This window comes from Protomyctophum bolini, assembly GCF_963924005.1.
Source record: "Protomyctophum bolini genome assembly, chromosome: 12".
NCBI classification, from domain to species: domain Eukaryota; kingdom Metazoa; phylum Chordata; class Actinopteri; order Myctophiformes; family Myctophidae; genus Protomyctophum; species Protomyctophum bolini.
The window spans coordinates 36570882-36588766 of record NC_137873.1 but is presented as its reverse complement, the minus strand read 5'-3'; the positions used below and the strand labels follow the sequence as shown (position 1 = coordinate 36588766).

Here is a 17885-nt window from a genome sequence, read left to right as displayed (position 1 = left end):
GCCTGACATGGAACAGGTTCAACAAAGTTAATCTCTGGGAAGCAGTGGGTTCTATTATTGAAACCCTTTTTATTAGGATGTTCAGCTGCTTCTCATTCTCTGCTAATTAATCATTCATCAGAATTTTCTTTTTTGGGGGGGGGGTTCTTCACATGAAAATGTTTGACTGACATAGAAACATGGGTTTTTCAGAAAACTGCAGGATTTAGAACACATTTGTAGAATCTTTTCTCAGGTCTAAATGGGTTAAGGTCTCTACTTTTGCTGCAGAATGGCACAATGGGATTTTGTTTTCTTGAACAGAATTGAAATAGAAATCAGATTTTCCAAGCTTCTGTGTGCATAAGACCAACACAATGAAAATAGACAAACTGCTAACAATGACAAATTCTTGTTTTAATCCATTTCGCTGCGACGAATCAGAACCGCATCACGGCAAATTGTTTGCACCTGAACATTTTTAAAGCCTATATAGCAGACCTACAAGCTCAAAACATGGCCGGATGCAACGCGCTGTGAGCTTGTAGATCTGCTATTTTCAGTGCGCAATGCCATGTGAAGCCAGTTCTATAATAACTCAGCCTAAGCCTCATCGTCTTTTCTTCTAGGACAGCTTCCCTCACTGCACAGGTGGCACATGGATTTCAAGACTTCAAATGAAGAGGTAAGATCTGCAACCTTGACGATGGAGAGGGTCACTATATTTACAAAGTCACTCCAGAGGGCCACGTTGCATTATATACTGTCTGGCAGAAACCTCGTATTTCTGTATTTTATCTTTTTTTTCGTAAATGAATGTGTTTTTTTCACCCAGTTTCACCCAGTATTCTGATATTGACCCACGGGCCGCATGTGGCCTCCGGGCCGCCAGTTGCCCACGTATGATTCTGGACGGTCCTCATTTACGAATGCATTGTAAGTGAAACTAATTAGAGTATATATGAATAGAGACGGCGCCCGGAGGAAACCCTGAGGCCAAATGGACATATAGTGGCCGAATTTGGTATTGCAGCGCTGGGCTGCAGAGCTGGTCCGTTGACTATCACTGCGCACGTTCATGATGACACGTGAACGCTGTTTCATATACGTGAACGCGTGCAATGATAGTCAACGGCACAGCGCATTCATGTGTTTGGGTCAAATCCATCCCAGAATGCACTCTGTTCCTACCCGGAAGGAGTAGAAATCGCCTCATGCGCTTTTGAGCAACTTAATGCTCAGTGGATGGGAGGAGAAATGCCGTCTCTATTAATATATGCTCTAAGTAACAGCGTCACTCGTGGCATTGCCTCCGTGTTTAGTTTTAGTTTTTCCCCCGATGCGTTGTCAAAATGCTAGGTGCGTTACCCTTTAGTCAGCATTTAGCATCATTCATTAAGCCCCAGTATCTGACTGGCATCTGGCTATTAAAGAGAAGAGAAACAGCCTGGAAGCTGTCTGTAGTTTAAATTGTCATGTACATTATTGTATCTGATCGTAGATGATTATGTAGATAACATTATGGGTTATGAAAGGAGGACATGATAAACCATAAAATGGGATCAGAGATAAGGCTAATTGCATACAGTACATGCTCTGGAGCGGGGTCAAACAATGCTCAGCCGCTTGAGAAATTGTCTGACCCAGCAATGTACACGTTACGACATTGCTGCCCTGATTTTGCTGCGCTAATGACTCTTTCGCTGTCTCGCGCACGCACGCACGCATGCATGCACAGAGGTCACTCACAGATCACATACGCACACAGCCGTATGCTCTCAGGCATCCTCTCGCTCTGTCTCTCTCTCTGTCTCTCTCTCTCTCTCTCTCTCTCTCTCTCGTGTTCTCCCTAGCACATTATGCTGTAAGTACAAACACTGTGAATTGTTGCTTTCATTTAATATCTCACAAAGGAAGCTGCAGGCATCGACTAATTTCTTAACCTGAATAAGGGGTCTTCACTTCCCTCGTGTTCCTCATTGTAGCTAAATGGCAATTGACTCTGTAAAGTGAGTTAGACTCAAGTTTCATTTGCAACTGAGACGTCTCCCTTAGCGAAGGTGACCATGGGACTATATACCTTGTTAACCAGTGACTAATGCATGCAGGGTGACAACGATGCCGACATTGGTGCATTTGCCATTAGCAATCCTGTCAGGTGAAGGTGGTTCTTTTATTTAGACCTTTTGCTAAGTCTCAAGGACGAGACAAGCATTCCAATTAGCCTTGGAAGAGATAGCTATGCAAAATGCAAATTTATGCGGATTAGAATGTTTTAAATGGCTCGTCTCCCCATCCTTACTTGCGTAACACTGAGAAATTCATATGTAAGGTGTTCATCGATGATTTCAGCTCCATTTCTGCGCTTTTATTCACCTTTTCTCATGGGATAGATGCATTACTATTTTAGAAAAGTATAATGATATGGCTGGTGGCTCAGAGTAGCCGGATAGGAACGACAGTTCTAACCCGGGCTCCATCAGAGTAAGTTAGGTGACATTCACACCAGAGAGCTTTGCTGCGCATTTTCAGAAAGTGCACTTCGTTTGGCAGGTGTGAAGGCTCATTCAAATCCTAATGCGTATCAACGAACCGCATTCTACTCCGAGCAAAAACGGGGGTTTCGCTTCGCTTCCAATCGCACTTGATTACGATTCGGTGCAGGTGTGAATGCAATCCGCAGTAAATAAAGGAACGACGGCACGACTCATGCACGTTATGAGTATAATTTTATCACCATAGATTTCACTGTGTAGGCTAGTTTATGAATGGAACACATTGATAAAGGTCCCCCCTGCTGCGTTTCCAATTGCTGTGACAGTGTGAAGGCAAACCGCAGCAAATTAAATATGTAAGAATCCCAATTTCTCCGCCCATTCGCATCGAGTCTACCGAAGTATTAGGTGGGAATGTGACCTTAGTTAGTTAGTTTCATTTATTGTCCACGTGTGGAAATTTGTCTTCGGTCTCAACAACAGTAAAAACAAACAACAACAACAGCAACAACACAATTATGTTCATGGCAAAAATGCAGGACAACAGTGAGGTTCACTATTCGCTGCAGCTTGCTTCTTCCTTTTACATTAAGATTGCCATACCACATTGCTATACATGTGTTGGTGTCAAGTGTCCTTGAACAAGACACTGAACCCCTAATTGCTCCCGATGAGGGAGCTTGGTGCCTTTGCATGGTTTCCGCCACCATTGGTGTTCTAGAGCCGTGGATACATTTACCGTTTATGAGAGTGAATGGATGATGCATCTGAATGCTGAACGCTGCTTTGTGTACTGTAAACAATCCACTGAGTCATCCAAGCAAGCAACACATACCCCTGACTAGGTTTTCCTCAGTGTGCAGTTGGTGTTATATACGGTTTATGCATTTATGCACAAATGTTAACGTAATAGCTGTCTGTAAATGGATTAATGGCTAAATCTGCTCTGATGTATAGTGTGCTCTGACACCAGTGCTGCTTTTGTCGACTAAAACTATGACAGAAAAGGAGGAAAACTGACTAAAAACTAAATAAAAACTAGGCTATGATGACAAAAACTATGACTAGTAAATATATTGGGAAAAAAAGTACAAAAGTACATGCACAATCCAACCCAAACTTGGGCAGGTGCTGAGCGATGAGTATAATATAAGGAATGAAGACGCTCGCACACTGTGGGCTCCGATGCTAGTGAAGTGCCTTTATTTGCACAAATGCATGACTGTTGACGTTTCGAGCACAATGCTCTTCCTCAGACTTGTGAACACAGAGGAATTAACACTTTATTACAACCCTCTTGTCAAACATGATCATGGTTGTTGATCATGATCACATGGAACAGCTGTGTACAGAGTCACACGATCACAACAAGTCAGAGATGGTACAAGGCAATGATAAAGAGTAAAGTGACACATGTATATGATAGAAAATCAACAATAAATATACATCACATAATGTCACTTCTCAGACAATTGTATACAACATAATGAACCAGAAGTGGTTTTAAATACATTAATAAATAAATTATCTAAGATTACAAAAACAGGCCATCTACTTGTGGGGTTAAAAAAATCACACCCGTGTGAACTGAGTGGTGATTTCCGACATTATCAGCGGAATGAAAATCTCTGCCAGGAGGCACTCTCCTATGTTCCTCCCTCCATCATTGTGTCCGTGTGGTGCATGATGATGACAACAACAATGTTTTGGGGTTGTGTGTGCGTGCGTGCGTGCGTGCGTGCGCTTAAAAAGGCACACTACAATGGGGGGGAAAGGGCTACTATAATGGATGCTGATTGCTGATTGTTAATGCCTTGCGTCAATTATATTTGTACTTGGAACACTAATCAGTCTGGGAATTTAAATGATAGCGCCCCCCCCGCCCCACCCCCCATGTCTGTCCAAATTGACATTGAAATAATAGCATGCAACCCAACCTGTGCGTCAACCGGATGATCAGTCAAGTCAGTTGATGAAATTAATACAAATTGAAGGAGCCAGCATAATGGGTCCAGTCCTCTTACGTGTTATGCACTTCATACGGTACGGTACAGTGTACCACACGAGGGTATGAAATACTCTGTGGTAGGAAACCGAGGACAAAAACATCACAAAGAATATGAAGAAAACAGGGACGCCTGGAGTTACAGGCTTCGGTAGGTCACAAATTCTGGTGTAACTACTAGTATCAATCACATTATATATAATATCACATATATATAGTTATAAAGGGCTAGACCTGTACGTGCCCGTCGCAGTTGGCCACCGGCCTACTTGGGAACGATGCAACTTGGGAACCTAATGATATAATACGTTGTCATAGCACCCGTTTTAACCAAAGCCCCAGTGAGGCTCTTCAACGTGGCTTGGGGCTTGGCGGAGAACCGTGTGTCCGACCGACTTGATATCTGGCACTGCACTCCCTGTGGGGGTGTGTAACGCGTGTGTCGAATGTGAAGTCGGTGGGTCAAACGGTTCTCGAGTTACGTGCATTTTACAACGTCAAATTTGAGACCACAGTTAACGCACATGCATGGCGTCACTGAACGTCCGGTCCAGGTCCACCTCCATGAACGACCGTGCTGCAGTTCCACTTTTGGCCAGTAGGTAGTGGCAGCTTCAATGTTGGCCATGCAGTTCTGTCTGTCTGTCTGTCTGTCTGTCTGTGAAAGTTTCTCCCTCTCTATAGATCTATTGCCATAATATGAAAAGGTCTTTGAACAGTAAAAAAGTTTTACGAATAAGAATTTGCAGTCTATCAACAGTGAATATATGAATGAATATGTCTTCACAACTGTTATCCGTAACAGGCATCTGTCAAGGTTCTGATGTGTGCGTCCCAGTGGTCCGGGCCATATGCAAGCGCCCAGAGTCAGTAATCCAAAAGAACAGACAGTGCCTCGAGTCAAAGCGGGAGTCGGTAATCCCAAAAGAACTAGAGCCGAGCAGACAGTGCAGGTTTTAAAACTCTCACGGGGGTCAAGCTTGGTTGTGTGGAGACTGATGGCTACTGACAACAACAAGCCAAAGAGGAATAGCTGACATAGTGATATAGGCAAGGCTTACACTGTCACATTCTTCAAGTTCCTTCCGCTCGGGTGGGGCCTTGTCTGTGACATTTCATTTCGTGGGCCGCTTAATTTAGTCGCGATGTATAGGAATGATAAATGATGGTGTCTTTTCGATTATTTTCAGACAAAGACTGGGATTTATTTGCTGCAAGAAGGTAATGAGGAGCCATTCAATATTCGACTTCACTTGGCCAAAGACATTCTGACCATTCAAGAGCAAGATGTCATCTGTGTGTCAGGAGAGCCTTTTTATTCCAGTGTAAGTAACCCAAGCTGTCTAATACACATAGCAAATGTCCACATCATCTGCTCTTCTCGTGACACACGCATTCATTATAATCAGATTAAGACTCGAAAAAGTGCCCCTCTGGGCACAGCTCTTCACCAGGCCAGGTCAGGTTTTGGCCTCCTGGTGGCGCTATAATAGCCCAATGTGAAAAGTGTGCCATTTGTTCTTACGACCTCGGATGGCAATTGGATGATTTGAGGCATTTTGTTCCAAAAATTGTGTTCCTGTTGGTGGCGCTGTGACAGGCCAATGTTGAAGAGGGTGGGATGTATTCCTCACTGACCATGTTTTGTCCGTGCTGGGCAGGTTGTGTACTGTGGGCAGCGAGGATAGAGAGAGGTAGGTGAACTACAGGGAGAGCGAGCGTTCCGTGCTACAATGCATGCGTCCGTGGCGGTGGGTGTCGTTTCACCGCAGTTGTAGGAAACTGCGGGGTGACGCCTTCTTATGGAGGAAAGGCCTTCTGTGATTGGCCAGTATAGTCGGAACAGCCACAGAGCTTAGTTGACAACGCAGAGGTCAAATGAAGGCAGCGACGTCTTAAGAGTATATATGAATAGAGGGGGCACCCGAGTTCTCCTTCCATCCACTTGCATTAAGTTGCTCAAAAGCGCATGAGGGTAGGAACAGAGAGCATTCTGGGATGGATTGGCCCCAAACACATGAACCCGCTGCCGTTGAACGTGCACAATGATAGTCAACGGACCAGCGCGTTCATGTGTTTGGGGCCAGGCTGCAATACCCTCATTCGGCCACTATGTCCATTTCGCCTCAGGGTTTCCTCTGGGTGCCTTCTCTATTCGTATATACTCTATGAGTGACGTACCACGGCCAGTGGTATACGTCAGTTTCTGAAAATCCCATGTTTCTATATTATATCAGTGGTGCTCAACCCTTTTTCATGTCAAGGACCCCCAGAATGATCTGTATTTGGCCAAATCTTTTAAGATTTAAAAAAAATAGCAGACCCACAAGCTCGTATCGCGGCCCTCGGTGCCGCGCTATGAGCTTGTAGATCTGCTATTTTTTCAATAGCGAAAGTATTACATAACGCTTAAAACACCAAAAGGGTTTCCCGCCCCAGAATGGGCTAAGTTTTCCGCATGCGTCACTCACGGTGTATGACCTGGCCACCTGAACCCGCGCTCCATCATGGGCAGAAATACAATCGCATTGTGTGGGCATGGAATCCTCACAAATGTAATAATAGATGTGCATGGAAAATGAAGTTAATCCTATAGTGGTTATTGCAATGTGGCGTAATTATTCGGCCACTGTGACGCCTGCTTCGTAGAGTAGCTCACATTCCCAGGTGTCTCTGATTGATTGATTGATTGATTGATTGAAATATGTATTAACAGTTTGCAGAATGACAGTACATTTCAAGCACAAACTCAATACAAAGACTGTTAACCGTGAGTGGACGACCCAATAAAGCATTACACTTGTTTACAAGAGGGTCCACCTTGTTCAATTCATCAAAACATTTAGAGACGTACAAATAGACACTTCTATATAGCCAGAGAACAGAACAGGAATGAGGAATTCATCATAAAGGAGAAAAGAAAAAGAAAGAAACATTTTACGGGGGCCAGTTTCGAATTGCAGCAGTCCGTAGTTGTCCTTTTCAACCAGTGGTCCTTGGGGGGGTTCCAGGTGGTCCCCAGCTAAATGATGGAGAGTTGGTAACTAAATGGACCTCTTTACGGGTCCGTTTGGTTTCATTTTACACTCTCAAGAGTTACATTATTGTTAAACATCTTCGTTACTTGATTTATACAAAGACGTCTACACAATTAGAGAATGTAGAAGAATTATTGTTATATTGATCGGTTGGCCTGTTATCTCTCCTAATGGTCCCAGCATCAATACAGCATGGAATTGTGGACAAAATCTTTATTCAACGATAATGAAATATTCTTTCGTTTTGGGTCTTCGTGTTTGTAGATGAGCTATTTAGTGTGATTGTTTGCCTCTAATTGTCACCAAATGTTCGCCTATATGACATGCCCTGCAGAATTGGGACGCTAGGATTCATGTGGCTAAAATTGCTTGTTTTTTCCCTTGCCAGCGACATTTGGGCTTAGTTGGTAAATATGTATAATGTAATGTTCACCTTGTTTGAGTGACGGTTATAGCTCGGTCAATTCTTCTGATGGCCTGCCAGAGCAGGAGGACAGAGCAGTCAGTGGGAGAAGGTGCAGGTGCTCATGCAAGCTTTAAAACCCATTCTGGGCGGTGTTTTAAAGCATTATGTTATACTTTAGCTATTGAAAAATAGCAGATATACAAGCTATGAGTTTGTAGGTCTGCTATTTTTGAAACTGTGGCGCAAATCCTTGAATATACTGTATATATTCTTTCAGAGCGAACGTTTTTAAAGGAGAATTCCATGCTAGAAGGCTTTCTTACCTTTATTTGTAGTTGTTACGTCCCCACCAAAGAGGTCAAGGATGTTATTTTGTGCAAAAGCGCATTATTGGCTATTTCCCCTACCATAAGCCTGCAATGAATTTAATTGAATTGCATTGAATTGAATGAGGCTATGGGGTGTTGTGCTAATTAGCTTATTTCCAGCGCTCAAAAATCACATTTTTGTATACATCCTCTCTTCATAATGTAAATAGTATCCAAAGCGGCACACTTTACTACTTATTTCGATGGAAATAAGCGAATTGGCACAAAAAAACCAACCCCCATTGAGGGCTTATATTAGGGGAAATAGCCAATAATGCACTTTTGCACAAAATAACACCTGGACTTCTTTGGTGGGGACGTAACAACTACAAATAAAGCCTTCTAGCATGGAATTCTCCTTTAACTCAAATCTTTGCTTCTGGGAGCTCCCTGAAACAACATATTTTCAGATGGGGGGGGTCGGCGGGGCCAATTACATTATATCTTTGGGGGGTCCTTGACATGAAAATGTTTGAGAACCACTGATATAGAAACATGGGGTTTTTCAGAAAACTGTCAGGAGTTAGAAGACATTTTGTAGAATCTGTCTTCAGGTCTAAATGGGTTAATACTTCGGTGCGTGGGTCTCTCGCGCACCAAAAATCGACAAGGTCACAACACGTGAGGGACGCGTCGTGGTCAGGGAAGCCTGCCTTTGATTTCTGACCGGTTTCCCAATTCCCAAAACCAGGCTCTCTATAGTGAAAAGCATACATTTGATATGTTTTACCTTTGGTTGTGGATCACAGTCATGTCTGTTGCAGCACTATATGCACATACGTATAGGTATACCAAGACGGCTGTTGGTGTAGCCTATTGTTGCTGTTGTTGCTGTCGGGCTTCAGAAGCCTTGAATATCCATATTTCAACTTTTTGTTTAGTTTTTGCATCATGCAGCAGTGCCACACCAAAATAGCAAACATAGCCAATCTATAAAGCTCACAGCGTGTCGCGATGCGATGCGTTGCATCATGTTTAGTCAATATTGAATATTGGCAAATATTCATGGATTGACTTTTGGCGCTGCAATCAATCCAGTGATTTGTGAGTTCACTAGCACGCACGCACACGCGCGCACACGCTCGCACACACACACGCACGCACACACGCACGCACAGTTTTTCTATCAAAATATCTTGGTACCTGAACTAGACATTGGAGTCGTTATGATTGCAGTAAATCATAGGCTGTCCAGAAATGTTTAGTATAGACATGATGGCATTTCAGTGATGATAGTTTTTTTTGGAACACTTCAACTGATATCATGTAACACTTAATAGTTCTCAAAGGTCCCCTCAGAGCCAAACTCCATTTGTACTCTCTGAGTTATGGTGGCGGCGGTCCTTGAAATGAAAATAATTTAAAAAAGGAAACGTTTGAGAACCACTTCGAGTATAGCATAGTTTATTGTCTTATGCAAGAGGATCTCAAGCATCCCCTGAAATCATTACTGTGCTCTTAATGAATTCTACCCAAATCTCTTGACAGGAGAGGACTGTAACGATCCGAAGGCAGACAATCGGAGGGTTTGGGCTGAGTATTAAGGTAATTTAGATCTCATTGATTCTAGTCCCACTCCCCACAGAGTCTTCTTTTAATGTACTGTCACCTGATATATTATTGAGCTTTCTTTCTTTTTTTTGTTCAAATGTATTAAATAGCGAGGGTATAGGAGTGTTTTGTGGAAAATGGAGTCGATCGCCCTTTAATCTTGTCTCAGTAGTTATTTGTTCCTCTGTAATAACTCTGTTTCATTTGTCTCTCAGGGTGGAGCGGAACACAGAATCCCTGTCGTGATCTCGAAAATATCAAAAGAACAAAAAGGTAAGCCAGGGTTGCCACCTTTGAGATCTTGAAATAAGGGACACTCTTTACGCCTGCCGCGGCCTTGCGGCGCAGGCGTGTGCGGCAAGGCCGGCAATAAGTTGAAGCAATAAGTTGAAGCAATGCCTTGAAGCAATAAATTGAAGCAATACGTTGAAGCAATACGTTGAAGCAATATGTCGATGCAATAAGTCGAAGCAATAAGTTGAAGTTTCCCTTCAACTTATTGTTTATATGCTATCCACAACTTTTGAAGTAGAATTTTGTTTTCCAAATGAGCATAACAACATCAGCAGCCCATTATAAAATATATGCCAGCGACCCCCATAAGAGAAGATTTTTACACAGTGATTCTCAACCCATTTAATTTCAAGTACCAGTTTGACATGCATTAGTATACAGTTCCATTTGTACACTCTCAGAGTTACAGACCCATAAGGGTCCATTTGGTTCCAAACTATAATTTAGCTGGGGACCCCCTGGAACTCCCTCAAGGACCCCTGGGGGTCCCCGGACCTCACTTTGGGAACCACTGGTTTAGGCTACTTTAGGTAGTGTGTGCCTCCCGCTAGAACAGGGGTAGGCAACCTTTATTATCAGAAGAGCCATTTTTGGCCCAAAAACATATTACAATTCTATCTGGAGCCGCAAAATATGTTTGCTTTAATAAAGCAAACTTTAATTATTCGTGTTTTTCTGGTCTTTCAATATTACATTTTATTGTTTGCTAATTTCAAGTCAAGTATACTACCAGTAAGCCAGCAGCATTGGTGGTGAAAACAAACATGATGTCTTATCATGAATACATTCTTCTATTTTCCTTCATTAAATTTGATTCTTATTTTTATCTGCATGGTGTATAGGCAACATTGTTTTGCATTATCAAAATTACTTACTTCTTCTTCTTCTGTTTTGAAAACATACATAATACATTTCATTGTTCAAAAATAGAAAATTCAACAATAGCTGATCTACAAGCTCACAATGAGACACACCTATGGGGGGGGGGGGGGGCATCCATGGGTTCATGGGTTTGTTGTGAATCAAAATTGTTATTGTATGACCTATGGCTCAAGAGTTACAGGCCTTTCTGTGTGGAGTTTGCATGTTCTCCCCGTGTCCCCTAGGGTAGGTACCCTCACATAAAACATGCAGTAATCCTGGTCTCTAAACTGCCTCCCCCTGGCCAGCCGGGACGCCTGATGGAGGGGAAAGGAACTGGTTGGAATAACGTGTTCCTTCCACGTGCTACGTCCAACCAGGGAAACTCCCCCTGTCAGGTGTAAAGGAGCAACAAAACTCAGGCATGAAGGAAGCATGAGTTCAAGTTCAAGAAATGCAGCTTGTGCCTGCATGGAAACTACACATCCGATTGTTCGTGTTTATATTATATATCACTGTTAACAACTTTAAAACGTATCATATGTTGCATCAACTGCAGCGAGCAAAGGCTCTGCTCTGCTGCATCCAATAATAAATATATCAGCCTCCAGTGCGGACTGGTGATTTCATTTGTATATTGGTGCCGAGTGCGAAGCTTGAACATTAGGTTAATTGCGGACCGCTACAGATAAACTGTGGATATTAACCTACCAATAAGGACCCAGGCCATTGCGCAGTACACCAACAAGTCTATGCGTGGTGATGTGTTCATAGCCGCATGTGAAACTATATTCTCGTGCTGTATTTTGCTCTCCATTTCACGGTCATGGAGGGAGAGAGAGAGAGAGAGAGAGAGGGTGCAGAGAGAGAGAGAGGTGTGAATGAATGGAATCGCATATCGCATGCCGACAATGTGCGCGCGTCAACTTTTATTAGCTTACATTATAACGTGACATTTATTAATACACCTGGAAAATATAGCCACTCTACAAGCTCCCAAGTCCCCAGAGCAATGGTAAAGTGTCTATAATTTTTAAATTATATGGAGAGAAAAGTCGGGATTTGGAGATTTACGCACATATTGCACATGACACGCTGACAGACAATGAAAGAAAGCGGGGGTAAATACCCTCTGTAACCATGGCAACCATGGCCCTGACCAATGACCATGCCCCATTGTGACGTCACCAATTAACATGGTCAAAGTCACAATGGCTCTATATGTCTCTAAACTCTGCAACAAGCCATTAGCAAGAATTCCTCGCTCGTGCCTTTTTTTCCATGGAGGCTTCTTTACCTAAAGTGATTTTCTTCTTCCAGCTGAACTCTCCGGGTTGCTCTTCATCGGAGACGGCATCCTCCAGGTAGGTATAGAGAAAGCAGACACACACCATATGTCATTTAAATGCTTGTTTATGCGCCTCAGCCCACTCTGCAAAGTGATTCACATCTTTAATATTTCATACGCCATATGTCAGCAGCCACCACCACGCTGAAACACTCAGCAGTTATTCCTCTATAGGTGTAAATGTCAGTGTTGTGTTGTTGCATAGGTGGGACTGTGATGCAACTCTGCAAAGATAACATCGACAGGATAGCAATTCACTATTAATGGCAGCTGTGAATGTCACCTGTGTTTACAGTTTTTTTTTTCGTCCAGAAAGGCAAGGCAAGCCCGTAACTGTATTTGTATTGCAAGTGCCTTTCTGATCTCAAAATAAAAATTAAATCTTCTAAATCCTCCTGTTTTCTGAAATAAATATTTTCAAAAAAAATAGCAGACCTACAAGCTTGTAGCGAGATATTTTTCAATAGCTAAATTATAACATCAAGATTTAACCCATTTAGACCCATGAGGCCGATTCTAAAAAATGTCTTCTAAATCCTAACAGTTTTCTGGAAAACCCTGTTTCTATGTCAGTGGTTCTCAACCTTTTTCATGCCAAGGACCCCCAGAATTATATTTGGCCACCGACCCTCCATCTGAAAATATGTTGTTCCAGGGAATAATATTCCAAATTTGCGACACATTTTCACGATTTTTCAAAAATAGCAGATCTACAAGCTCATCGAGTGCCATGCTACGAGCTTGTAGATCTGCTATTTTTCAATAGCTAAAGAATAACGTAATGCTTAAAACACCAAAAGGGGTTCCCGCCCGAGGAAATAAGAAATGAAAAAACTATACCAAATATAGGTACCTTTATGTATGACAATAACAATATTGTGGTTGTTTTGTTAGTCAATACTTTGACGTTATTATTTTAACACCCAAATGTTGATTTGGTTTCCAGATAAATGGAATAAATGTAAGAAGCTATCGCCATGAGGAAGTGGTACGTTTTGTCTCATATTTCACCTACACTACAGCAACACTCACAGCACGTCTTTATCTTGTTTCAACAGTGCGATCATTATCTTTTGGACGTGTAAAACCATTTTTATCCATTTTTGAAAAGAACGGCTTCACAACGTGTAGCCTATGCAAGCACTGTGACATCAGGGTCAATGTAAGCCCTTATCTAACCCTTCCTTTCTGTACAGAAGTACAGTAGCACAATGCCTCATGTCATAACAACATCACACACCAAGGGGTGAGCGGTATAAGCCTTTACTGTTTAGCCACAAATAGACATTTATATGTTGTGTACCTTTCCAGGTCCAGGTTTTGAGAAATGCTGGTGAAGACGTGACACTCACCGTCTCCTTTCTGAAGAAGACTCCGGCTTTTCTTAAACTACCCCTTTGTGAAGATTGCACATGTAAGAATACTCACATACTAAGTAAGAATTCGCCTCTTTTATACTTCCACCACACGACGGCGTCCCTTACAACTAATTACCACTGCGGTGCCACCTGCATGCAAAAAAAGAGAAAACAAATCCGTAAAATCTGTGAATCTGACATTCTTCAAGGACTAAAGGAACATTAATTGCCAAATAAACGAAACAGAGACAAGCACGCACTTCCACCCCCACTAAAGAAACAGACAAGCGTGCATTATTTAATACCACCTGAAGAAACATTTGACAGCAAACACACCAAAATATATATATTATAAGTAAATTTTATTCATAAAGCACCTTTCGAAACAAGGTGTTGACAGTGCTGACACACTGCACATTGTATAGACGCTGCCTTTGTGCGAGCAATTTACTACTAAACATTGAAGGCATGAGCCCCTCATTAGAGACAAAACACACACTGACTGACAAATACCCATCATACCCGGGCATTCGCCATTAAGTCACTTTAACCGTCGCCTTATCTGTAAAGTAAGCAAATATTCCGTATCCCTAATAATATGTGCACAATGTGTGTGTGTGTGTGTGTGTGTGTGTGTGTGTGTGTGTGTGTGTGTGTGTGTGATATCCCTATAATATTTGCACAGCGTGTGATAACGCCGCATCGTATTAGCAGCTGATGAGTATAATTCACTTTGAAGGAGGATGCCCTTGAAAATGCTACATGGCTCTTCACAGAAAACTGCTGCTGTGAAATTTGAACACACACACCGGGGGGATATGTGGCTTTCTTGTGCTCGTTTCCTTCAGGTGTGCCCAGTGACCATGTGCTCGTTTCCTTCAGGTGTGCCCAGTGACCAGAGTAGCGGGACGTCCTCTCCTCTGTGCGACAGTGGCCTCCATTTGAACTACCATCCCAACAACACGGTAGGTAGGCTATACTCTGGACCCAGTTGTTGTTTTTGGCAGCAACATTTGGATTTTTAGTTTTTAGTCCTACAATCTCTTGAATAGTTTTCATTTAGTTTTAGTCACATTTTAGTCACCCGGGAATGTTTTAGTGTTAGTCTAGTTTTAGTTAGACTAAATATCATAAGATTTTAGTCGACTAAATCTACAGTTGATTTAGTCGAACAAAATGTGTTTTGTCGGTGCCTTGATGCTATTGTAATGACAGTTTTTTTGAGTGGTGCAACCACTCCAAGGAACAGCAATGTCCGTGTGTCTGTGTTCACCTATGTGTGTCTGTGTTCACCTATGTGTACGTTAATGAGCACCAGTATATGACTATTAGTACCAGTAGGGGCGCTGTTTGCCAGAAACAGAGAGACAGTGCTGCACTGTTGCTTGCTAATGAGAGAGAGGGGGGGGGGGGAGAGGGGAGTTACAACACTCGGTTTACACGGGTGTGATTTTTCACTTGCTGCGACGCGTTGTGGGCTTGTAGATCGGCTATTTTCAGCATGCAACTAATTGTAAAATGACTTATAAATACTGGATCTCATGTCCTAACATTTTAGTCTAGTTTTGATTTGTTGACGAAATTCTCATATTTAGTCTTAGTTTTAGTCATCATGGCTTAGTTTTCATTTAGTTTCCATTTAGTTTTTGTCAGTGGAAAAAGGTAGTCGACGAAATCAACACTGCTCTGGCCCCCCTTACCTTACTCCACTGGTTCCCAAGCAGTGGGTCGGGACCCATTTGTGGGTCGCAGACACATTGTTATGGGTCCCCTTCGATTTTGTTTCCTACATGTGGTTTTTTATTTATTATTATTTCAAAACATTTTCAAAAAACATTCCCAAAAAATGATGCTTTGGGAGTCAGGTTCCATTTGTACACTCTGAGAGTTACCACTGGATATATACAGTGTAGATTTGCGGTATACTAGAGATTAAAAAAACAAAAAAAAAACAGAAAAATCTGTGACAAACTTATACTTGGGTTGTCCTTGAAAAGGTTGAGAATCACTGGCCTATACTATATACAGTACGGCACATTCTATAACGGTCCCTCTATCACTATATGCCTCAGCGCCGTGCCAACAGGCTGTTTCCATGCAACCGTTTCTATTTCGCTGAGAATCAAACACACTCCATCTTTATCTCGGAGGTGATCGTGAATCAACTTCCTCTGCTCTCCCCACCTGAGCGGCCGCGGCGCAGCGCCGGTTGTTGACATTTTCAGCCCGTTATGAAATGAGGCGCGAGTGAGAAATGAGGCGCCGCGCGGTGGGAAAGCGATAAGCTAGCTCCTCTCCGGTGGTGTGAAGTCACTGTTGTGCCTCTAACTCAAGTGCTGTCTGTACTCGAGTACAATTTTGAGGTATTTGTACTTTACTTGAGTATTTACAATTTCCAATACTTTGTACTGTAGTCAAAATTTGTCATTTATTTGAAAACGTCAGTTTAAGTTACTTTGGAGACTCAATTTATTTTTTGAAAATTTGTTTTGGGGCTTTTCATGCCCTTATAGAGCGTCGCAGTCCCGCCCCCTTTCATGGCGACGCCAGGCCCAGGAAATAATTCCCAATGCATTTTCCCCATAGACATTTCAAAAAGTATTTATTTAAAGACCTTTTAGCTTGCGTCGTACGAAGCCAACTCGAGTCGTGACAAATCATGACAACAAACTGGACCAAACTAATAATTACAAAGACGAAAAACAACAAAAAAAGTGTTGTAACCTGCCGTTTTTTTCCCTTCTTACTAATTATTTGTTCGGCCCAAAACATTGTGTCATGATTTGTCACGACAAGATTTGGCTTTGTCCGCGGCGTAAACGTCTTTAAATAAATACTTTTTGAAAAGTCTATGAGGAAAATGAACAGGGAATTATTTTCACACCATCCGGCTGGCTTGAGCTAACCACTACTCCTCTCTGACCCCTTTTCCACCGGTTGGATCCTTATGCATACCGCTGCCATCTTGCCAGCAAGGTGCTAACTACTGTATGTGCAACTTCCCACTGACAGCCCATTTATCAAAGCAGAAAAGTCCTATCTAATTGTATTAAACAACTTCAAACTCACCAACATTGCAGCTGTATGGAAAGCTTGAATTATCCTCTTTCAATCTGTAAAGTGTTTGTTTCATAAAAATCCACCGTAGACTTGTTATGAGCTACTTCTTGTCAAGAAATTCCTTGCAAGTATTGGAGTTTGGAAGCACTCGTTTTTAGTAAAGCAACCTCCTGCTGACTCCTGCATTATGTGCAAATTCAAAACAGGTTGTTATGTAGGGCAGTTGAGTGATTATCCAACAAGCACTCCCAAGCTCAAAGCGTCAGAGTTTGGGAGTGCTCGTTGAATATCACTCAACGGCCCATGCGTACCACCTGTTTTGAATTTGCACATGATGCAGGCAGCAGGAGGTTGCTTTACATAAAATGAGTGCTTCCAAACTCCAATACTTGCAAAAAAATGCAAGGAATTTCTTGACAGGAAGTAGCTCATAACAAGTCTACAATGGATTTTTATGAAACAAACACTTTGCAGAAAGAGGATAATTCAAGCATTCCGCACAGCTGCAATGTTGGTGAGTTTGACGTTGTTTAATACAATCAGATAGGACTTTTCTGTTTGGATGAATGGGCTGTCAATATGATAATGAATTTATTTATATAGCACATTTCAAGACGGTCACAAAGTGCTTTACATAACGGGGTAAAAAACAACAAAAAGCAACAACAACGTAATCACAGTTACAACAAAAGATATCGGTGAATAACACCAAGCACAAAATGAAAGCATGCACATATAATCAAAAAATAGAATAAGGTATATGCAAAAGGAAATTAAGAGAAGACGTAAAGGTGGGGTTTCAGAAGGGATTTAAAACATGACACAGATTTTGCAAGTCTTAGATTAATAGGTAGGGCGTTCCAGAGTTTGGGAGCCCGAATTGCAAATGCCTGCTGCCACCCTTTGTGATGAGCTGGGCTGTGGCTGTGGGTGGGGGTCTCAAGGAGGGCTTTGTCTGAGGACCTGAGTGTACGTGAGGGCTTAGTGGGAAATTGCATCTAGTTCGTATACCTTGCTGGTAAGATGGCCGCCGCATAAGGTCAATGGGAACCGGTTCAGTTCTTTTTGGTTCTTAGTCCATGAGCCAGATCGAGCTCCCAACATTGGGAATTGAGTATGCAA

The 17885-nt window shown here is 42.3% G+C and overlaps 1 protein-coding gene across 4 annotated transcripts in view; it reads left to right on the top strand.

The window, feature by feature from the left end:
• The window catches only part of sntg1 (syntrophin, gamma 1), a 66625-nt gene that overhangs the window by 23237 nt on the left and 25503 nt on the right, over window positions 1-17885 (top strand). For 2 of the 4 annotated variants that reach the window (XM_080778077.1, XM_080778076.1), the window contains exons 3-10: window positions 609-664; window positions 5670-5804; window positions 9780-9836; window positions 10058-10115; window positions 12318-12361; window positions 13292-13333; window positions 13657-13780; window positions 14586-14668. In XM_080778077.1, the coding sequence (XP_080634203.1) occupies window positions 638-664; window positions 5670-5804; window positions 9780-9836; window positions 10058-10115; window positions 12318-12361; window positions 13292-13333; window positions 13657-13780; window positions 14586-14668 (570 nt within the window). In that variant the 5' untranslated portion in view covers window positions 609-637. The remainder of the gene's footprint in view (window positions 1-608; window positions 665-5669; window positions 5805-9779; window positions 9837-10057; window positions 10116-12317; window positions 12362-13291; window positions 13334-13656; window positions 13781-14585; window positions 14669-17885) is intronic. The other 2 variants (XM_080778078.1, XM_080778079.1) reach the window with 2 other exon arrangements.